This window comes from Pteropus alecto, unplaced genomic scaffold (genome assembly GCF_000325575.1).
Source record: "Pteropus alecto unplaced genomic scaffold, ASM32557v1 scaffold33, whole genome shotgun sequence".
Lineage (NCBI taxonomy): Eukaryota > Metazoa > Chordata > Mammalia > Chiroptera > Pteropodidae > Pteropus > Pteropus alecto.
In genome coordinates this window covers 3,098,660-3,123,207 of record NW_006435762.1, presented here as the reverse complement: position 1 = coordinate 3,123,207, position 24,548 = coordinate 3,098,660, and the positions used below count along the sequence as shown (strand labels likewise).

Genomic DNA, 24,548 nt, shown 5'->3' with positions numbered 1-24,548 from the left:
TTAAATCTTTTTTTTTTTCCATCTGTTGAACAGTGATAATAGTACATATTAACATAGGTTAGTGGTTCTCAAAATTTAACATGAAACTAGCTTGATATGCTAGTCTGAGGTCCCACCTACCAAGACTGCAGTTCAACAGCTCTGGAGTGAAAGACAGTGTCAGAGGATTGTTAGGATTAAATGAAATGTGTGCAGAATGCTCAGCACATGCCTGGCCCATGTCAGCTATTAAAATTCATAAATGATCTCTCTCTATGGGTGGACCAGACATCAAGGAGCAACTTTCCTTGGGAAACTTAATTTCCTTTCGCATCTCTGAAAAATCAAAGCTTTCTCTTCTATTTCAAAATACAAAAAGGAATTCTTATACTTTTAAGAATACTTTGTAAGTGGACAGATTTCATATTTCTCAGTTACTCCTACTACCAAGTTACAATGAGTGAATTATAAAGTGGTGCCAACAACATAACAAATCTAAAAAAGTTGTTGATGAAAAACCTGTGAAGGAGAAGGTGTGAGGTTGTTTAATACAACTTACGGTACATTGTACAATCAGTTATTTGGGGCAATGAAGTAAATAACTGCCTGGAATTGAGGCATGGTGGAAATTAATTTTCACTGGGAATACCAAGAAAAATTTCTTTCCTTGGCAAACTGATGCTTTCAACTATTTATCTCCAGTACAAAAGTGTTTAGTGTTTTTGAAATAGTAACATAGTGAAAAATTCTGAAATTGTGTCTTTAATGGATAATTTGAGTGCCTACAAATATCTATGGGTTAAATCTGTGAAAGACACTTTTTAAAGAAATGAATATTTAATATAGAACGTTCCACAACTAAAGAATGTGGACAATTTCTTGGATTTTGTTTTAACGGAATTTGTCTGTAGTAAAACGATCAATATCAGCCCATTTCATTTTCAGCTAAAGATATCTTTCATAGGTGGAAGAGTGCCCAGACAACACGAAATAAGACATGACTAGACTCTTGCTTGCTCTATCTCAGTGCAGGTCACATAGTAGGTCCTTATATGTATTGAAGAAATATGGAAAGTCTAACACTCAGAACAGTTAAAGGCAATTCTATGAAAACTTGCCATACCCACAGATAACATATTTGGTATTTCCTTCAGAGCAATTTCAAATGGTATCTTTTTAACAGTTTTATAAAATCAAAATACACATCATCAGCACTGGGAAAATCTTGGAACATCTTGGTAACTAGCCTGTTGTGAGTGAATACTGCCTCCTCCAGAGGGCTAAGGTGCTGGCAACTCTGACCTTCCTTACAGCAAGACTGGCCCCTGGTGGTGGTGAAACAGACGGAATCATCATTCTGAGAACCAGATACACAGCTGTGTCCCCTCATTTTCATATTTTTCAGATCTCAGTACTTGGGGGAGAATGTTAATTTTTATTTTAATCACAGCATATATCCCCTGCCTAAAGGGATAACGTACACAAAGAATTCTGTTTTAAACTTAAGCCAACTTTCCTGGAATGAATTTATTCCTCATATCATAAAAAATTCCTTACGATAAAACTTTTCTAAATTCTGCAGAATCAATATAGTACTAGACACATTGTAAAGCCTCCAATAAATACATAAATTAAAATTTTTAACCTAAAAAAAGGAATAATTTAGCAAAATATCAAGTATTTGTCACACTGATTCAAATTTCCTCATTAAAATATTCTTAAACAGGGTAAACGAGTCAAATAGTTCACAAATGCACCTTTTCATTATCCTTAAATTTTCTAATCTGAATTTTAAATAAAAGCTTAGATTTCCTAGAAAAAATTTTACTTAGAAAAAAACTTTCTGTAAAGGGCCATAAAATGTGTTAGAATTAGGTTCCTTACTTAACTACCTTTACATGATTTTACTCCTAATTATGAATAATGTAATGTCACCAAGGGTAGCCACCCACATTGCAGATAGTTTATATCATGTAAGTTTTAAATCTGATTACGTGGCACTACCTCTAGAAATTCAGCACACTTCCCTTTTATGGAAAAAACAAAGTGTCTAATTTTTTCAAGGATTTTGCTAGAGCCTTTCAATGGGCTTTCTTACGCAATCAGAATTTGCTTCTGACAAGCTAAGCTGTGGATGAAAACTTAAGCTAAAGCTCTCTCGAGTCCAGTGAATCCATCTGTCGTGGGTTATAACTTTCAGATATCCCGTGAAAGCTCAGACTAAATACATAGCCACTTAATTCTTAGATACTTGTAACTTCATTTTCTTCAATAAAATCATTAAAAATACTAATTCAAGTAAAAAGGCACTGTTAATCCCTATAAGACACAAATTGCTTCATGAAGGTGAACTGTATTGCCCCATTTCACATCCAAAAATCACTCTGAGCTGGATTCATTTTAATTATAAATTTCAAAGATGGACTGAATCTAAGCAAAAGCATCTGACAAATTTCTCTCCCATTCCCATGTAGTCCAATTCATATTTCTGAGCTCAGAAGCCAAAAATAACCATATATTATATACACATATATACTATACTTGTGTATATATATTAGATCTCATATACTACGTATACATAAGCATCTAAGATTTTACTCTTATTAAATGTATACGAATTTTGAAAGCTTTGTAGAATCTACCAAAAACCTAAAAATTCCTAGCATGGATCAATTATATGTCAAGCAAAACTCATGTTTCACTGGTGAAGCTGATAAACTATCATGACCACATAATGTATGTGTTTTACTGCACTTATTTGGCTTTTATTACTGGACTATTTGTTGTGGAGACAAACATTTTTCTCTGAATGTGTTTTCCATCTTGAATGTCAGGGGTAGATGTTCTGCCTTTTTATTAGCCTTATTTAGCACCAATGCATAGTAAATTTCAGTATATTCTGGAGCAATAAACTATAGAAACAAACTACTCAGACTCCCTGTTAAGAGTTATCCAGAACCAACCTGTTGAATTTTAAAAGTAAAAGGCTTTTACCTTTCAGGGAGAAACTGGTTGTCCCAGTGTCTAAATGAAATGCCTAATGCAAAATTTCCATAAAGCATCAAACTCCTCTTTGGACTCTGTTTTGGGATTTTACTAATTCAGAGCAAACAACCAAATTTATGATTTGATACAGGGAATTGCCTGAACAGTTCTTTAATAATACTGCCTTTAACTCCATTTTGAGCAAGAGTTGAATTTAGGATAAAATAACAGACATAGGAGATCAGTCTTTGACCGTTTTAATACACAAGCCCCAGCTCTCTGACAAGTCAATTAAGAAAAAAAGTTAAGGCACTTAAGATTTAATTCTTCTTGCGAAGGAAAGGAAACATTAACTTATGTTAAAGATGGTTGTAAATGTGGGACACCAGGCTCACACTTGTTTATATATGGACAATAGCTAGAAGTGAGAAAGGAGTTCTAAAACTTTAGATCACTGTAGAACACAATTTGGGAATAATCTGCTGATTGTTTAAATTTGCTTCAGTTGTAAAAGTTAAAATGTTCTATGTTCAGCTGATCTTTCAATAATTTGTTTACCAACAGAAGAGATGCAACGAAGGGCAAGTTTAAAAGTATACTAAATATTTTATGAGTTCCAATCTACAATATGGCATCAGTACTACCAGAATGCTGTTTTACATACAGCAAAATTCCAAACTCTAAAATTCTCATTTTCCTTTTTAAACAAATTTTGATACACCTTCAACAAATTTCTGGTGTTATGTATTAAATAAATTCCAATCTTAATGGGTATTAAACATTTTATTTAAAGATTTTAAAATAAAAAACAAAACAAAACACACCAATACAGATTACATTATGATGACCAAGGCAATACTCTACATGACAAGAGTCAAAACAAAATTTAAAAAGTAAATGTACAAAGTAAAATACCTGCTATCCAATTAAGGCTGCATATACAGAAAATGATCTGACCACATGCTTATACAAAATAAATTTTTTTCTTAGAACATCACAATTCCAACCATTCTGACTGTCAACTGCCTTATTCTTCTGATGAGTATTTTGAGAGAACTTCTGTATAATATAAAAACAATTGTCATGGCACTTGAAGACTACAAAAAACAGAACATGATTAAAAACATATTTGTAATGCAATTACATAAAATATACACAATGAATCTTACTAGTTAAAAAAAAAAAAGATTTAAAAACAAAAGACTACCATGAATAGTGTTTAAAACTTAACCATAGAAAAATGCTCACCATTTGTAACATTATTGATAGAACACTGATGGATTTTTTTTGAGAAGATATCTAATTTGAAGAAGTTATTTGTTCAACATTTATTTAAAATTATCGATATGTAATTCATTGCCTACCCCTTCTCAAAATGTTTTAGCATTGAATAATCTTTTCTAATATTTAACTACAGGACAAAATAAAAGAATAACTCATAGAAAATGTTTCTCAGAATGTAGTTCATTCAAAGACCTAACAGAATTCTAAGGTAGGAACAGTAATGTGCATTTTAAACTTCCTTGGTGATTATTCCACATCCTAAAATTTTAGAACTAATGCCATAGAGGAAACAGCACCACTTAAAAGCAAGATCATAAACATATTTCTTACATAAGATATCAGAATTTTCTCTAAGTTTATGGTTTGAAGTGAATACTGCTTTTTGTTTTAAAACAAGTTTCTGGTATTAAAAGAAACACATATCTCTAAAATAAATATGTGAATGTATGTCAACATTTTTCCTTTGAGGTTTTCATTGCTTTTAGACTTAGTTATTAATGAAAAGAGAGTATACATGGTCAGAAACTTTGGGGAAAATTACATTTCTAATGAAATGTAGCATCCCCCTCCCCCTCAAAAAAGTTAATTAAATGCCTACAAATTTTAAATCATTCTAAGTTTAAGACTAGATAGCTTTCCCAAAAATTAAATTGTACTAAGATTAAGCAATTATAAGTAATTTAGATGATTATAGTTACTTTTTAAATCCCTTTTCATAAAAAGAATACTTAAACAACAGAAGGATGCTATCACTGGCATCCCTATTCAGGGGTCTCCAACCCCCAGTCCGTGGCCTATAAGGAACCTCTGCCCCCTCAGCATGAAGTGAGCGGCAGGCGAGCGAAGCTTCATCTGTACTTGCAGCAGCTCTCCAGCCCTAGCATCACCGCCTCAGCTCCACCTCAGAGGTCAGGCATTAGATTCTCATAGGAGCACAGGTCCCTGGTGCCAAAAAGGTCTAGGACTGCTGCTTTAAATACTACATTGCTAAAACACTAACATGAATAAAAATAATTTGAAAAACTTTGCCCCTGAAATGTATTCTACTCTGTATTACATGTATTACCTACTTAACAAAAACTCACTTAAGGAGTTAGAATTGTGATGTGTGTGAGTATGTATGTATGTGTGTATGGCTGTGTCCTGAATGTTTATTCATGTTTATTATTTTTCTTGGATTTCACTGATGATGCCATAAACTGTCCAAAAATATGGATAGTGTGGTCTGAGGGAAGAATAATCATGGTTAACACATTGATTAGAAGATAAGTTTTTTTCTTATACTAAATTATAAGGTAAAAATAGTATACATTCTGCCTCCGCCTGATAGGTGGAATGCATTTAAAAGTTTGGTATCAATCTTTTATTTAAATCAAATCACAGAAAGCAACTGTGAGATTTATTCTCCAATAAGAAATAAATATGACCATTGAAATTTTTTGTATCTATTTTAAATTTCTATTTTTTCCTTTCTATATACTCAGTAATTTTCCATTCAACTGCATCCTGGATCCTCTGAACTACATGTATTAACTAACATTCCAGTTAAAGTTCTGGCTAAAGGGACAAGCTCAGAAGCTAACCCCTTCATATATTAAAGAAATCACTTGTATTAGTTTTTTAAAAATAGCTAATGATTTGGAATCTTAAGAAAATGTCTATTATTTTTCTCAAGAAAGATCTGTATTCCCCAATTCTAAGCAAGCAATATCTTTTATTATCATTCAATTTAATAACTGTTGCCTTAAAACTCAATAATTTAATTATCCAAAGCAATGATAAAATTTACAGCTGAATTTTTAAACACAAAGAATTCAGAAACTAACAGGTAATATAACAGGTTGCTGTACTTTGAATTAATCTTTTTTCCAAAATTAACCACTTAAATGACTTATGGAAGAATGACAAAAATCATGGGAGGCTTATGATATAATCCCACCATATGCCTTAATGTAACAGATACTCTTTTTAAAAGGAGTGGTATTTCCTTCAGAAAAAAAGGACAACTTCGTTACTTATCAGTAGCCTGCTAGATTATCAGTATAACTAAATTTTAACATGATTACCTGGAAATAGTCTCAATTTTTTTTCATAGTTAAACTTAGATGTAATAATTGACTCTTACAGTCAACAACAGAAGATACTGAAGTGCTTTTCTGTAGGTGGCAAATATAATACAGTTCATTGACTCCAGGCTGGTAATGACTTTTCCATGCATTAAATGGCAACAAAAACAAAATGCACAGTTGAGAAATGAGGATCAGACGCATTCTTCTGCAGACATCAAAAGGGGATTGATATATTCAAAACCTTCAAATTCAGACTGATCAATCTTCTTTACAATATCACTGTTGAAAAAAATTAATTAATTTTCATAATCAAGATTTCATCAATTTTTTTATTTAAGCGGTAAAATAAGATTAAGAAAAAAAATAAGGCTAATTTATATATCTTATGGAAAAAATATTTTATGAGTTTTTAGATTAATCCCAAAATATTATCTAGAAGACTCATGAGTACTGAAAATCAAAAAAGACTAATAAGTGAATAAGCAAGTTTATACTAAAAGGTAGTCTAAAACTGAAGACTGAGAATAAAAAAGGAGCAAGTTGTCACAATTCTAGTTAATTTTAACTATTGACCTGAACATTCATAACTACAGGTAAACATCGAGGTCTGAACTAGTATTCAATTTAGCAGGCACTTCAACGGCCAGATGGAATATGGTGAAGAGAATCCCAGAAGTTAACCGAAAGGAAAAGGCAATAGGAACAAGTAAGTACACTGAGAGACCTGGAATAAGGAGCGACCACCACAGAGAAGTAGTGGGTCGCAGGGTGTGGAGAGGTGGACACTGTTACACTGGGCTTCTACTTCAAAAGTGATCAGTGAGTAGTACTATCGAATATTTTAACACTCAAACACCATAGTGCAGAGCACAGTTACACAGATATAGTGCCCTTGTTCAAGGAGGGAAGGTACCTCGTACAAAAAGAAAGCTACAAGAGAAAGTAGTATCTGTTAAGTTTTAGACAGGACAAGCTAAGTCCTGTTCTAATCACAGTTCTGAAGAAAAGGGTGACTTCTAGAAATCAAAAAAGGCAGCATTCACTCCACAAACACTTACTGAACAGAATGATGAAAGATTATGCTAGGTCTGGGGAAATACAGGACATTTATTAGAGCTGGAGCACAGGAAGAGAAGGGTGTTAAGTGGCAGATGATGCTGGAAGGAAGGTAATGGCTAGCTCAAAGAATCCAGTGATGTTTACACTAAGAAGATTTACCTCAATCCATCAAAGATCAGGTTGCATTTGAGATAGCTTTAAAAGATGGGGAAAGTTTCAATAGATGCAAATGAAGGAAGAATATAGAGGAAACAGCATGAGCAAAGGTTAACAGCACACTATCAGGGAATGCTGAGTAACTGAGACTGATCAGAACACAGCATTTGTGTTAACATATAGTGAGAGATATGGCTATTAAGTCAGGCTGGAACAGATGGTGGGAGGCTTTAAATGCTAGCCAAGAGGATAGATTTTATCTTCTAGGCAATGCAGGAGTTACTAAAGGTTTCTGATTTAAGTATTTAAAGAACTGGAGTGGTACTTCATGAGATGTATAGAATGGGTTGCAAAGTAAAGAAGGAGCCCAATTAAGAGGATGGTATAATATTCTAGGTCTGATTTGGAAAAGGTCTAAATTGAGCTTATGGCAATGCAAATGGAAAAGAAGGATCTGATGCAAATGATGAAGTAAAGGAAAAACAGACATAGACTTGGCAGCTGAAGATATTTTCTAGTTAAGGAAAAGAAGGAGTCAACAGTCACTGATATTTGAAATCTGAATACAGGAATACATGCTGATGCAATGAGCAGAAAAAGGTGAATAAGAACAAGGAACTGATTGAGAACAACAGAAAAAGAGACCATAAAAGGGCATTACTTTGATTTCAGACTTAATATGTTTGAGGTGCTTATCTGACGAGCTAGGGGAGATGCTATCTGACAAGAGATGGAAATGCAGCTCAAAACAGACATCAGGGTGGGAGCTAAATCCTTTAAAAACCATCACTCATTTATTCTTAACAACAACTTTGTGAGTTAGACAATACAAGAAGAAATAGCCTCAGAGAAGTTATGTAATTCACACCCAGGTTACCCAGCTGGTAAAAGGTGGTGTCTGGATTCAAACCCTTATCTTTTGATTAAATCTAGTGCTCCTTCTGATACCTGGTGCTGTCTGAAATAATGATTTTGGTATATATCTCTCTCCTCTAGAAAGCAGTAAGCTTTTTTGTAAGATGGACCTATGTCTTGATCATCTTTGAATGTCTAGTACTTAGTGGAGCACCTTTTGCTCAATAATTATTTGCCAATTAAGCTGGGAGTCATTTAAGTAACTGGTATCCATGCGACAGGGCTGGAACAAATCTCCAAGGTACAAAGTGCATATAGCAAAGAAAAGGCTGTCATGAACAGAACCGCAGTACATTCTAGTCTCAAGGAGACAGGGCAAAAAAAGATGACAAATGGTCACAGAGATGAAGTAGAACCAGGATAGACAGTGACAACCAAAGCAAGGCCATGCTTTATAGATATCAGGGGAGATGGGAACTGATCAAAAAATACCTTAATATTTAGAAATTAAGAAGTCATTCAACCTTCAAAGCTGAAAGAGCAGGTTAAGCTGTAAGAGGTTAAAATGCTGGCAGTAAGAAAGTACAACACAATCGATGTTGACTGTAATCAACGCTGACTACTCTGAAGGCATCCGATAAAAGATACTTCTTATTTATTTTTCCTTTACCATGACCATCTATTAACTGCCTTTGAAAAAGCTGGGAGATAAAAAGAAAATGAGAAAAAAATGGTGCTTCAAAGAAGTGCTAAGATTCAGCAGGGGGGCGGGAGGGACAGGATATTTGAGCATGTTTATAAGCAGAGGGGAAAAAGGTGAAAACGAGAAGTTAAAGGTGTTTTAATGGAGGCAACTGACAAAATGAAACCCTGGAGGAAAATAAGGGAACAAGTCTGGGAAAACGGAGGGCCCCTTGTAAAGGAAGGATAGCCTTCCGAGAACAGGGAAAAAGAAAACGTTTGAGAAGAGAGAGAGATCAATTCTGAGATGCAAGGTGGTCTGGTGACAGCTGAAAGGGAGAAAGCTCACACCAAGGAGGTCTCAAGGCTTGCAGTCAAGTTAAGGCAAGGTTAATCCATTAAGAATGATGGAGGCAGGGGTAGGAATGAAGGCTTCTAAAATGTTGAGACAGTTTAGAACAGCTGCTATGAGGAATGGGATAAGAATTAACAAGATGTAAATGACTGCCAAGCAGTAAGGGCCTCCTTGAGATGAGAGAATGAATCTGCAAAGACATGTAAATGATCAAAATATTCCCAAGTTACTCTAAACCATGTTTTAAAAACATGTAATATAAACACAAAAAACAGGTCAGATCACTGATGGCTGGACTTGATAAGCTGATGCAATCTTTTAAAAAAGCAATTTGGCAATACATATCAAGAGCTCTAAAATTTCATACCCTTTAACCTAATTCCCTTTCTAGGAGTCTATCTTAATATGCAGGAACTCAAGACACCTGGTCATCATCAGAATGGAAAACAGTGCAATACAGTGGGAAGAGCACAGGCCTTGGTCACTCAGATTTGGGTCTGAATCCTGGCTCTGTCACCTGACAGCTACGTAACTTTACTTAACCTCTCTGAGCCTCGGTTTCTTCATCTGTAAACTGAAGATGACAATAACTAGGTTTACAAGGTTGTTGTGAGAATCATAGATAATGCATGTAAAGCAAAATAGAAAATGGCAGTTGTTATAATTTATAATAGTATAATAGGTTCAAATATCCTGTAACTGAATTGTTAGATAAATTATAGTATAATATGATAATAAAACATTGCATAGCCACTAAAAATGGGACGTTCAAAGAACTTTAAAAATATTTCAGTCTATAGAAATACTTACTCATCATCTGGAGTGAGCTGGACAGGTTCATTAGTAAACTGAGAATCAAAGTTGTCCAAACCAAATTCCCCAGAAATATTTGGTTTAAAGGGAGGTACCACCTGCTTTTGCTCCATCTAGAAAGACATATTGGATGACAGTTCAAGCCTGTATTCTTAGAAAAATTCCACCTCCACATTTCTCATCTGCTGTCACATGTTTCTCAGTCTTATTAAAGTGAGTCCCTAGGCAAGGTTCTACAATATTCATAATGATGAAAATGATTTATAAATCTGAACATTGATGCAGGTATCAATAATATCACAACTTGCTCCACTAAATTAATGTTCTAAGCTGTTAAAAGCTTTTTAAAAAGCACTTTAGAGAACGATTTTAAGTAATTTAATCTGTGATATACTAGTTTTCCGGTATTCTTTTAAGACAATTGAATTTGGCCCAAGGTAATAACGAAATCTAATACAACAAACAATCAAAATTTACATACCATATCCCAATCAACATTTCGGAAAAATGGGTGTCCTTGAATATCAGCAAATCCTGTTTGAGGATGACAACCTAATCGTTCCTTTGGGTCCTATGGTGCAAAGAAATGTTTCAAAATTGGGTGAATATCATGCATTAGAATACATCACCTTTGTGACCTGTGTTTTGTGTCTGTTACACCTTTATAACTGAAATCAGAATGGTCTACCTTTCATTTCTAGAAGGTACAACACTAGATGCAAATGAGTATCTGAAGCTTGTGACAAGTTATGATTTTTCATGGCTCCTTCTCCAGCTATCATGTAATTAAAATGGAGCTATGTCACCAGTCCTTGCTAAAGAAAAATGGGAGGAAAATGAGAGCAGCAGAATCATTTGAGCGACATCCAGCTATTTCTTTGGCATGGGTTACGGTGACAGTCGAAATATGCAAACCCCCAAACTTCACAAGTTTTTAGCTTAATTTAAAAACCTCATGCCTAATTATGGCAACAATCCATAAACTGTGTACAATAATGATACAACCATTATCTAAATCATTGGACTGAGAAGGGGAATGCAACTTGTAAAAAGTCTTGGCTTATTCATTACTGAGTGAGAACATGTTCCCATTTTTCTTTCTAATAAAAGGCAATTTATTTTGCATATTAACACCTTTCACCTTCATTTTTCACTGTGTTAAAGCTTAGGTTTCCAGTTAAAGTCTTTCCTCATATAAAGTACTCATTTAAGATAAACTTCGATTTCTTATTTTATTAAAAGATATATTATTTATCTTAGAAGGTAAATGCACATCGACCTATTTTAAACTACCATTTATTTAAAATATGATTTATAATTGCCAAGATCATTGTGATACAATAAGTATATATACTTGGTCTTTGTTCCAGGTTCCTGACACAGAGCTTCTAAACCCTTGTAATTTCCTGAGTGAAAGGAGTGTCTTTTGTTACTCATAACAAATCCCTTCTGATCATACCTGAATTTATGCTAATAAGGTGACTCTTGTTGGGCCTCTATATACTTGAGAATGTGGGGTGGTTGCCAGAGGAACCAACTATGTGATGAAGAGGTTGAAACTTTGAGCCCCATTTTCAGAGGGGCTGGAAATTGAGTTCAATCACCATTGGCCAATGATTTAGTTAATCATGCCTATGTAATGGTACCTACCTAAAAACCTGAGAATTTGTAGAGAATAGACAGAATTTGTAGAGAACACTATTGCCCCAATTGCTCAATAAATAAAGAGTGTCTATGAATAATAATCCAAAGAAAATTCAATATTGCGACTGAAAGTATAATTGAAATTATCCCCCAAGAGGCAATTTTTCCCTAATTAAGTACAAGGTATATGTCATTTACGTTAAAAACACCATACATAATATGTAGCTGGGAGTACACTGGCAAAACGGAAAGGACAACTCATCTCAGGATCTAATGTCAAATTACTCTGGTGAAGAGACAAATCCCAGATCTAACTACATCCTCTGCTATTCTGGAATTTTACATTGTGTGAACCTACTTACCAGTTTAATTTATATAGAACTAAACCACTAAAGATTATTATACACTATACCTTGTTGAGAAAACTCTTCAGGACACTCGCAGCTTTTACAGACAGAGAACGTGGTATGCGAATTTGTTTTTCCAAAATAACTGGAAAGATAAAAATAATGGCATTATATTTAACACTGCCAAATTATTCTCCAAAGATGTTTTATCAACTTTCACTATCACCAGCAGTCTATGAGAGTTCCAGTTGCTACACATCCTCACCAGCACTGATATTACCAGCTTTAAAATTTGTGCCAAATGGATGGATATGAAATAGTAGTTCGTTAATGTTTTAATGTGCATACCCCTAATTAGTAGTGAGGTTGAACATCCTTCCACATAGTTCAGGTCCATCTGAAGTTCCTATTATATAAAATATCTATTCATTTCCTGGAATGGTCTTAATTATTAAATGTAGAATTTTACAGCAGCCTTCACACTTCTTTGGACTATGTGTTATGTTGGGAGTCCTGTGCTTATCTGCTTGCTTCTGTTCTGTTCAATTCTTTGTATTCTCAATTGTGGGGCTCCTCCCACCTTTCAATCCCTCTTCTTGGTACTCTATTTTTTTCCCCATATTGTTCTTGAACTTAAGCACTCAGCCTCGGGTCCATGTCCCCTCTACCCACAGGATTCCTTCTTCCAATCTGTTTGTGACATACAATCTAAAGGAATCTGTTATGTTTTTGAGAATGAGAAGGTAACTGGCAAATGGGAATGAAGAGTAGTGAGGTAGAAAAGAATGTATTCCAAAAAATTAAAGCCTCACATATTATGATGTATATTGTCCAGATTATTTTCCTCTTTCTTACTCAAAGCAATAACTTGTGCTACCCTCATTCATGCTCTAGAATACATTTACAGAGAATCTGCATAAAATACTACAAATTACCTTGGAAGAGATAATCTTCTGTGTTTTGATCAGGGTTATCAGAGCTCCCAACAATATCAAATGGAGACCTTCCTGCCATCATCTCAAACATTAGTACTCCGAGAGCCCACCAGTCAACACTGAATCCTTCAAAAAAGAAATTTTAAAGTAACAAATTATCCAATCTTCATTCTTGATTCATTTTATTACATAATGAAAAAGTAAACTCTAAATGCATAACTATCATCGTAGGCATGGAGGATTATAGGAATATTTCACTTATCAATAAAGGGAGGTCCCTAAAAGATAACTTTAAAAATATGAAAAATGTGAAAAAAATATGAAAATAAATCTATAATTTCATACTCATGGCCTGTATCTACTGTTTTGTGTTGAGGATATAATTAAATTTCATTTGTGACTAACCTTCCTTGGTCTGAAACTTAATCTTCTGCTAGCTCATTAAAGATCCCTGAAGAACCTTGGAATCAGATTATGAGCAGCTACCAAAAGTACACATCTTCTTTTACATCTGCTGAAATCAGAGGGCCAGAACTCAAGTAGTAAAACATTTTCTTAAGATAAACATATCCTTTGGTTCCTGACAATCTCTCCACTATCTTTCAAGATTCCTGAGGGAAATATTCCAGGAAATCTGAACAATCTTCTAGAAGTTCACAACTCTGAGGTTACATGGCTGAAGTTTTAAATCGCTATTCTGCCTTTTTCTAGCTGTATAACCTTGGGGAAATTATTTAAACTTCCTATACATTAGTTTCCTCGCCTATAAAATAGGAATTAACAGTGCTTACCTCACAGAATTATTTAGAGGATTAACTTAATAATACTTGTAAACTGCTTAGAATAGTGCCTAGTGCTCTTTAGTGCTGTCGTTAATGAAATATTATGCAAATATGTAACTCTAGATATTGCCTAGGTTCTGCTGTCTTTCATTGCAGAGTCTGGGGTTTTCATGTAGGTTTCAAGGGGGATCAAGAAAGTTTATATTAATAAGGTCAGTACTGAAATACTACAGTGTACTATAATGCAATTTGCACCACATTTAACTACTGTTCTAGCACATAACTAAAATACCACCTACTAATTTATTACCATAATCTTCTCCTCTTAAAATTTCAGGAGCGATGTAATTGGGAGTACCACAGAAAGTGCTGGTTGTATCTCCTGGCCGTAATCCTTCCTTTTATTTAAAAAAAAAAAAAAAGAAGAAGAAGAAGAAGAAGAAGAAGAAGAAAATAAATAAATAATAAGACCCAAAATTCTGTTTTAAAGTCACCTCTTTTATCTATTATATAAGCTCAGCATCTGTAGGTAACTTATTAAGCTTAAATAAAATATCACTAACACAGTTGCTTTTTTTATTAAAATCATGGACTGCCACTAAATAGCTTAAAGAAAAGCTGTCATCATTAGTTGTTGGCAAAGAGTCAGTTCAATTAGATAAAAATTGCATTAAAAAATTTTATATACAAGTAAAAATTTAATAGAAAAATTTAAATTATATGAGTAAAAGGAATCACATTTTATAAAGAAGCACTTTAAAGCCCACCTAACACAACCACAGCTGGCATTATGTTTCCCTTCTAGCTGCTGTTCCTAAGGCACACGTTTTTGATTTTGTATTTTACTAGCTACAGGATGGAGAAAATTAAGGCAAAACACACTAATATGCATAAATAGACAAGCTACACAATAACAAATGGAACAGTCACCAAGAAGTTATAACAAACTTGTATGCACATAACAACATGGCCTTGAAATACAAAGAGTACAAACAGACAAAATTATTAGGATAATTTCACAATCCCCGCAATGGACTGAATGTTTGTGTGCCCAAGTTCATATGTTGAAGCCCTAATGTGATACCATTGGGAGGGAGGCCTTTGGGAGGTAATTAAGTCATGAATTTGAAGCCTCCATGATGGGATTAGTGTCCTTACAAGAAGAGAGCTTGCCCTTTCTTTTCCCTGCCATGTGACGATACAGTAAGAAGACAACCATCTGCATACCATGAAGAGGGTCTTCACCAGACAATGGATCTGTTGGCACTTTAATCCTGGACTTCCTAGACTCCAGAACCACGAGAAATAAATGTTTTTGAAGACACCTAGTCTATATCATATCTTGTTACCACAACCCAACTGATAATACAATCGCAAATCATCACAGATGATTTTAACACATTTATATCAGAAAATGATAGATCACTCAAACAAAAAAATTAGCAAGCAGAGAAAGATTTGGACAAAAGCCAGATAGAGCTAAAAAATATATATAAATTATACAAAGAATACATATATCTGTGTGTGGAGAAGGGAAGAGAGAGAGTGTGTGAAAGACAGAGACTCTTTGTAGGCAAAATAGAGATTATATATCCTTTTTAAGTATTCATGGGATACTGACCAAATACTAAATCGCAAAGGAATACATGTCAAGAACCAATATCATTCAGACTATTCTCTAGTCATGAGGCAATTAAATAAGATATTAACAATAAAAGCTAGTGTAAAAACAAGCTGAGTAATATTAAATATACAATTAAAGATGTTTTTTACTTTATACTTCCTATTATTGAGTATATAAAATTAAACAACATAGGTACTTAGAATTTAACCATTTCCCTATTGTTACATTATACGGTACAAATTCCAAACAACAAATCAAGCCTTTTTCCCATTCCTGTCCCTGACACACCCAGTTTCAGCTCCCTAGAGGCAACCACTGTTATGAGGTTCTTATGTGTCCCTCCAGAGATATTCTGGGTATGGTGTATGTATTTTTCTTTAAATTTTACTCTATTAAATATAACACATCTATAAGATATACTTAGTAAGTAATATGTTGTGATTCCAATGATTTTTTTGTGTGTGATTCGTAAGCAGCTCCTGCAAAGGGAGGAAAAACATTAAGGGAGGTAGACAGGCGAACCAATTTAAAGACTTACTAAATAAGACCTCTAAGATTTATCAAAGATCCTAATTAATTTGGTTGAGGATCTCCAGAAAGAATGAGAATGTAAAATAAACCAATTTTATTCTTCATTAAGATTAAGAAAAGATTAAGTAATTTTTCTCTCATAAAATCTTCCAGGCAAAACAAGATTCTCAAATTTCTTTGAATAAAAAATGACAGAAAGAAAGCCTTAATTCATTTTTGTAAATTTCATTGTTTAAGTAATGCATACGCATTAGAATAACTTTAAAAAAATGTAAAAGTAAACGGAATAAATATGTGATGCTACATAATAGAATATATAATAGGATATATAACATATAGAATGAGAGAATATACTTTAAAACTTTACTTAATGTTATAAGCATTTTACATTGTTACGAACTTTTTATAATCATCTTTTTAAATGACTTTGTATGCCATGTTTTTTAGTCATTCCACAATTTCCTTAAATCATTCTCCTTACCAGTAGCCATTTCAATTATCTAAAATATTTATCAGAAAAAACAATAAAATATTTTGGTCATAAACCTATCTTCACAGACCAAAATATTTACTCAAGATATCCCAAAGACAGAATTCCTAGATCAAAGAATATGGTCATTTTTAAAGAGTCTTAATACATCTCTACCAAACTGCTTAAAAAAGGTTACAACAATATATACACTCACCAATGACATATGAGAATGTCCATTTCATTAAACTCTTGTAGACTATTATAATTATAAAATCAGTATCTGGGCATGCAAAATAAGCCTCATTGTTTTAATTTGTACATTTTTTAACAAGGCTAACATTCTTCATATTTTTTGTTCAGTTTTATTTTCCCTTGGCAAATTATAAGACTTCTTTATTCTTCTTTTTTTTTTTTTTTTTTTATGAAATGAGAAAAAGATCCACTGGGGGGAAAACGACACACAGATCAAAAGGTATCGCAAATCTGAGTGACGGATTCACGATGGGTTACCTACTAAATCTCTACTTGTTTATGATCAAAACTTACATAATAGAAAAATTTAAGAAAAAATTAATATAAGAAAAGATAAAATGTCTGAGTTGTGTACATAAAAGTTGTATACCTTTAGGTGAAGATTTTCTTTTCTAATGTTGATGAACAGATAATAAGGTTAAATCTGCAGTCCTATTAGACTGTCTTACTTAATGTTAGCCTTTAAATAATCTCCTGGCTCTGGAGGCAATTCCTTCAGGTGAATGCGGGAATGTAATTCACACACCATATCACTGTGTAAGAACAATTCTGTCCCCGCTACTTTAACAAGAAGTGTGTAGCTCCCTATACATTTTGTGGAAAAAGACTGAGCCTTTAAATAAAACATTGTTACAAAAAGAAAAAACCACCAAGAAATAAAAGACATGTCCTGAGAATAACTAAAATTCTTATTTTGTTCTGCTGTACTTTATGTCAGATATTTACATTTTAATTATTAAAAATGTTAGATTTCCTAGGAAAATCTTAAATTAAGAGTTATAATCAAATGACAAAAAATTGATGTTGATATGCAAGTAGTTGTGTTAAAGTTGCGGGACTATAGGCAATTTTTATTTCCAGATTTTTAATAGTGTCACAACTTTCAAGACAAAAAGTTGCAGACAATAAAGAGAAATTAACTCATAGCACATATAATACAGAAAATATGAAATTTCATAAATGGTTAGGAAATAAGTAAATTTATCTTTGTGCTAGAATTCCAAAAAGTATTCTAAATAAAGTAGCAATCATTTCTCCATCTCTGTAGTTATATTACCAAAATAACTTCTCTCACCTTACACATGCCGTAGTCAGTGAGTTTAATGTGTCCTTCTGAGTCCAGCAATACATTGTCCAATTTCAAATCTCTATAAATTATCCCTCGTTCATGAAGATAATTTAATGCTAGACTGATTTCTGCAGAGTAAAATCTAAAATAAAATGAAAAATAACCCATCTGGTTCAAATTTTTCAATTGTGGTAAGTTTCTAGAGGAAGATATATAAGTCCTACTCCTGTCTGCAAACAAAACATCAAAACCATGTCAAAAGATTTTCTTCTTCCAATGATTTTAGGACACTATCAAACACAAGTGAAGTACCACTTTAAAATATCTGAACCCAAAACACAATTACAAAAGTTTCACTATAAGTTAAATCACACTTTTCACGAAGTTAACAGTTTGAAAGTCTCAAACAGGGGTCCTTAACCTGGGTCCTTAGATGGACTTTGGGCAGTCCATATTCCTACAATTGGAAGTTGTATGTACATCTTTTATATCTATAGAGTTTCCACAGCTTGCATCACTTCTTTAAGGGACCAGTGACTTCCCAAAATGCTAAGACCCACTGATTGGTCTAGAATAGAAAGAATACTAAAAGTTTACTACTTGAACCATAAAATACATACCAAAATTCTAGAAAAGGAATCTAAAGAAATCACTCTACAATAATAACATTTTAAAGAAAAAAGTTTTAAAAAGTGCCTCCAGCTCATTGGTGATAACCAGAACTTGTCACCTGAATAATGAAAATTGAAACACCCAAGCTGGTTTATGGCTGCTTTGGTGAATATTATCACAATCATATTTGGAGGTACATTATTACATAACTTCTAGCTACTTAATTTTATGAATAGGTAACTTGAGTCCTTATTCTACATTCAGGTTTCTAGAAAAGCAAAGATGGTATAAAATCAGAATTGGCACTTTAACGCAATAAAACTATACTACTTTCCCCAAGTCCAACTGAACAAACAAGGAACAAACACTGGCTATGTTCACAATTTAAAATATCATCTGTGGCTTTGCTATGAAGGGTGACCATTTGATAAAGCCTAAATAAACAATAAACATATAGTATATTAAAAAAAAAAAAGTTTAGCCCTGAGATTAGATTAGTACAATTTATACCTTCTTATGAAATTGAAGGATACTATCTCTTTCTGACAAGGAAAACAAATCAATGAATTAGCAAGATTTCCACTAAATAAAGTATTTAAAAAAATAAAATCACTCAGAGACACAGACAACATTATGGTGGTTACCAGAGGGAAAAGGGGATGGGGGAGGTAGAAGAAGGTAAACCGGATCAAATATTTGGTAACAGAAGAAGACTTGACTTTGGGTGGTAAACATACAATGCGGTATACGGCTGATATATTACAAAATCGTATACTTGAAATCTATATAATCTTATTAACTAATGTCACTCCAATAAATTTAATTAAAAAATCTCTCCCTTTAGTTATAGACATTTATAAATTCATACACTTCATTTTGACATTACTCTCATGAAGCAAAAAAGGGTGAGAATAACTAATTATGACTAACAAAATAAAATAAATATGGCACTGATGATCACAATTGTTATCCAAGGCCATGATCCTTCCCCACTCTTCCAACATATAAACAACTTACAATCTTGTATAATAATATCAAAGAAAGGATACTAAATAAATAAAACTTAACACTCTGCTCTTATTCATCAACATGCATGGGATCATAGGACAAAAAGCCAATAAAACAATTAAAAAATTATAATTACAAGAAGAATAGTCAGAATTACACAGTAGCTTAAGAAGAACTATTTTATTACTCAAGTATATATGAATAATCATCCTCTAATAAAAACTGTCCTAGATCACTGCAAACCTGATAAAATTAATGTTTGTTAATTCATCGATTACTTCAGAGGCTGATGCCAAATAGGCAAAATATTTGAAAATTACTGGGTTTCCCAGACTAACGGTTTCCCCTTTAATACTGTTTATACTTTTGAATTGCTTATATTATTATATAATATGTTATATGTATTATGTTATATATTATAATGTAAACTAACTTTTAGCTTAGCTTCTGCATGACTTATAAAGAATTAACTAGTATCAAAATAAATGATTTATCCACTGTTTTCAACCACTGGCACATAAAGAGTCCCACAGCTCCCCTCAAAATCTAACCCAAACAAACAATAAACAAAAAACTTACCTGGCATGTTCTTCAGGAAGTTTTCTTTGTCGCTGCATATGAAACATTAGATCTCCTCCATTTACATACTCTATGACAAAGAACAATCTAAAACAAAGGAGGGAACTCATGAAACCAAGATCCATAATAAGGTTGTGTAACTTTGCATTTTAACATACAGAGTACTTTATATGATCTACTCTTAACCAGTCACAACACAGAGAGTACGTTATATGATCTACTCTTAACAAAAAATCTCAGTAATTCAATGAAAACAAAAGGGTAGTTGGAATAGAAAGCTGTTTAATGGCGGAAGATATAAGAAAGTACACCAGCAAGATAATAATTCTGTAACCTACTTCTAAAGTAGTACCACTTGCAATCCAGAGCCTCTCACTCCCACTTCAATTGTAGCATTTGCAAGATAAGTCATTTTCAACTGTCACTTAAGGTAAAGAAGTTAAGATTCCTCCCCCTAGTTAAACTCTGGGAAACTTTTAAGTCCTAAAACTAAAATCTTAGGGATATTTAAAAGGTTGAGTTTCTACAGCCATAATTACAACCTGCCTATTTTTTTTTTTAAAACAGGTAATTTCTTCATGCTGATCCAAACTGATATCTCTGATTAGAGTGAGTGGCAGGAAACCATTGCATAATACTGTTATGTCTGTATCCATGACTTCCACTTCAGGAATCACAGTAGGAAAGGTTCTTATGGTGTAATGTACTGAAGTGTGTAAAGCCCAGTAATCATGCCACTGTCCTTCAATCTTACCTGCTTTCTGTCTGAAAGCAAGAATGCAGCCCAACAAGAAAGGGATGATTGGATGCTTGCTCAAAAACATGCTTCTCTGTCTGTACCCAATCAATATCCTATTTTAAAATATGAAAGAAATACATGTAAAAATGAAATGTCATCGAAACTATGATAAATTTGTTCTTAGCAATTCAATTATCACAAATGTCATTATTAACTAGGCTAAATATCAAAAGCACTGATAATCATGAAACAACAATTTATATACAAAAAGAAAAATACCACCAGTATCTTTCAATATTACAAAACAGTCTAGAAAACTTTTACAAAGCTCAATCAACTTTCCCTTAATAACATGGCTTGATATTTTTTTTTAATTTAATAATCATCAGATTACTTTAAATATATCCTATATAATCTGATTGAAGCATATATTTAGAAAAGCAGGCTGAAATAATAAAGTACAGACATTGAGGTTTTCTCTGAAATGGTACACTTAAGCAATTTAGAAGTAATTGCTTACAAGTACAGTTTAAAAGTAATAAAGCAATCATTGTGTTTACCTCATCATCATTGACAAGCTCTTTTTTCACAACCTTCATTGCATAAATACGATCTGTTTTTTTTAATCGCACCAATAGTACTTTGGCATAACTTCCTCTTCCTATTACCCGGAGCAAATCAAAATCCTGAAGACCTAGACTGGATGAAGCTTTGCCACTTTCCCTGGTGTTCATTGCCTGTTAAGAACATTTATATCAAAGAGTTAGTTATACCTGGAAGCATTTTGCATAATAATTATATTTCTAACACCTAGTTATACCTATGATGATTTTTAAAATATTTTCTGATTTTAAGTTCTTAACAATTCTCTTCTTACATCATTCCAAATAATGCAATCTAACTACTCAAGAGGTAGGATGAATTCATGAGTTGATGTCAGAGGGGTGGGTGGTGACAGGAATGAGGTGAAATCTGAAAATGTTAAAGGGTATCTTTAAAAAGATCTGGTAACTTTGGGTGTAGGGGCAATGAAGATGCATGAATGAAACAAACAATACCAACTTTGGTAACTGGGAGACTGGATGTACCAGTGACAGAAAAATGAAGTATAAGTAGAGTTGTTGAGATAATGAGCTTGGTTTTTCATTCTGAAGTTAGAAGTTACAATGGGATAACAAGATGAAAGAGTCTGCAAGAAGCTTGATATATGAAATCTGAGTTATGAGAGGACACATTCAGAAACACTGGAAACTATAAGCAGAAAACAAGCATGGAAAACATTCTTTCTACATAATACCAAGGCTCCAATACAAAATCAGCCTTATAATTCATTCACAACTAGAAACGTAGGCTTCTAATAATTTATAGAGAAGAGTGAAGATAATCTTTTATTAGATACCTGCAAAACCCTCATCACACAATCAACAGATGTACCCATGAGAATTAAGTATGAATTTTCTGAAGCATATTAAGAAAAGCAAAGAGAAAATTTTAAGATAAATAAGCACAAAGAAGAAAAATTATGAAAACTGAACAAAAAGATTCAAAAGAAAGGTCAGACATGAAAATTTCGAAATAATAATTTGATTTGGTAACAAGGAAAATAAAAAGGAGTAAAAAAGAAACCAGATTAGGGCAGATTCAGAAAGCAGAGAATGGTTAGAAGATAAGGCGATGTACAGACTTTAAATACGGTTAACTAGAAACTACAAAGGAGAATGAATGGGGCAAAAGCAGAGTACTTTCACAGAAACAACAGGAAGACTGAGTGAAGTGAGAGAAGCCAGAAAATCGGGGAATGTCACCTTAAAATGACCATAATTCCCCACCCCAACCCAATGACCTATAATTCTAGATCCTGCAAAAATAGCCTTCAAAATAAAAGTAAAATAAAAATGTTTTCAGACAAACAAAAACAAAGGAAATCCATCACTAGTCGGCTCTCACTAAAGGAAACATTGAGTTCTTCAAGAATAAAGATGATCGATCTCATATAGCACAGGCATGCAAGAAGGAATGCAGAACAAAAAGAATAAAACCTAAATAAGGACTGACTGTTTAAAAACACCAATACATACAATTTTTAAATATGACAAAAAATAGACCAAAAGCAGAAGGGAGAGTAAATTTAAAGTCGTTTAAACTTTAAATAACAATAAGCTCATAAAATAGAAAGATCTATATTTTAAACAATACTGCCAAGTATTCTAAACACCATTCTTAAATACATTATAATTTTTAGATTATGCTTTCTTAAAGTGAAAATAAATTATGCTACCAGATTAATTTAAATAAAATTAGTAATTTAATTATCAAATTAAATCGTAATAAAACTCTAGAATCATTAAAAATCATTCTTGCATTTTACCCTTATGATCTAAAATCTAAGCTAGTTAATTTGTCATATTTTGACAATGTCAAGTCTTATTAAAAAGCTATTGATGAGATTGGATTAAACATGGTGAAGTGAGAGACATCCCCAGACCTCTCCCCTTGAAACCACAATAAGCTGAACATCTAAAACTAAACAAAAAACACCCGAACTGCACAGCAGCACATCTGAGCATGGGATCTGCGCATAAGAGCTATCATAGGTCAGAACCCCAGAGTGTCGGGCAGTGGACTGGGAGAAATAAAGAAGCTGCCTCTCGCAGCCACCAGCGCTCCCTGTAGGAAGAGGGGGGAGGGGAGAAGAAGCAGCAATGTCCCTGAACAACCCTGCCTGGAAAAGCTGTGAGCTCCCTGCGGCCAACGGCAGGGCGCGGTCATTAGGGCAGAAGACAAAGAAGCAGGATGGCAGAAAAATAAGTTGATTTTTACCAGCCGTGGTTGCAAAATTGAGGCTGAGCTGCAGTCCCCAACTCCCAACCCAGAGGATTCCTCCCCGCTTACCCTCCAAGACCCATCACCATGGAGCCCCAGGGGAATCTGAGCAAATGCTACCGAAACTGTCGCTAACACTGACGGGAACTGAGAATAAGGGTAGTGAGTATGAGTAAACATCTATAAGGGAAAAAAAGACATTATTAAGACTTTATATAAATCAGAGATCCAAGAGGCTTAGACGCCACCTACTGGAAACCAAAAGAAAAATATCTTCTTTGCAATAGGCTAGAAACCATTACATAATAAATCTCCTTTCTGGAAAAAAAAGCAGAACACACTTCCATTAATGCCCAGGTGAAGAAACAGTCCATTAAACACCATGAACAACTAAGGTGACAAGGCATCTCAGAAAGAAAGAGAAAAATCTCTAAAAAATAAGCTTACAGACATAGAAATATGAGACTTAAGTGAGAGAGAATTCGGGATGGTACTTCTGAAAAAACTTTGTGACTTCCGAAACAAGTCATATCAACAATTTCAGGAGCTGAAAAACAACTAGATGAGCAGAATGAGTTCTTTAACAAGGAGATTGAAACCCTCAAAAAGAACCGAACAGAATTTCTGGAGATGAAGAACACACTGCAAGAGTTGAAAAACGAAATAGCAAGCTTGGGAAACAGAGTCGACCAAATGAGGAAAGGATCAGTGATATTGAAGACAGAAATCTAGAAATAAATCAGAAGGAAGAAGAAAGAAACCGAAGAATTAAATATAAGAGAAATATAAGAACTAGCTGATATCATTAGGAGAGGAAACATAAGAATAATGGGAATTCTCGAAGGGGAGGAAAAGGAGCAGGGATTGTCTGAAAGCATTTTCAGAAAAATAGTTG

The 24,548-nt window shown here is 33.5% G+C and overlaps 1 protein-coding gene across 4 annotated transcripts in view; it reads right to left on the bottom strand.

Annotated features, from left to right (window-relative positions):
• Positions 1-3,728: 3,728 nt before the first annotated feature.
• PRKCI (protein kinase C iota) overlaps positions 3,729-24,548 on the bottom strand; it is a 65,215-nt gene continuing 44,395 nt past the window's right edge. For 2 of the 4 annotated variants that reach the window (XM_006910824.3, XM_025046063.1), the window contains 10 exons: positions 21,391-21,567; positions 20,846-20,943; positions 20,092-20,178; positions 17,899-18,034; positions 14,255-14,342; positions 13,163-13,288; positions 12,293-12,372; positions 10,718-10,807; positions 10,234-10,349; positions 3,729-6,596 (listed from right to left, as the gene is read on the bottom strand). In XM_006910824.3, coding sequence (XP_006910886.1) covers positions 6,509-6,596; positions 10,234-10,349; positions 10,718-10,807; positions 12,293-12,372; positions 13,163-13,288; positions 14,255-14,342; positions 17,899-18,034; positions 20,092-20,178; positions 20,846-20,943; positions 21,391-21,567 — 1,086 coding nt within the window. In that variant the 3' untranslated portion in view covers positions 3,729-6,508. The remainder of the gene's footprint in view (positions 6,597-10,233; positions 10,350-10,717; positions 10,808-12,292; positions 12,373-13,162; positions 13,289-14,254; positions 14,343-17,898; positions 18,035-20,091; positions 20,179-20,845; positions 20,944-21,390; positions 21,568-24,548) is intronic. The other 2 variants (XM_025046062.1, XM_025046064.1) reach the window with 1 other exon arrangement.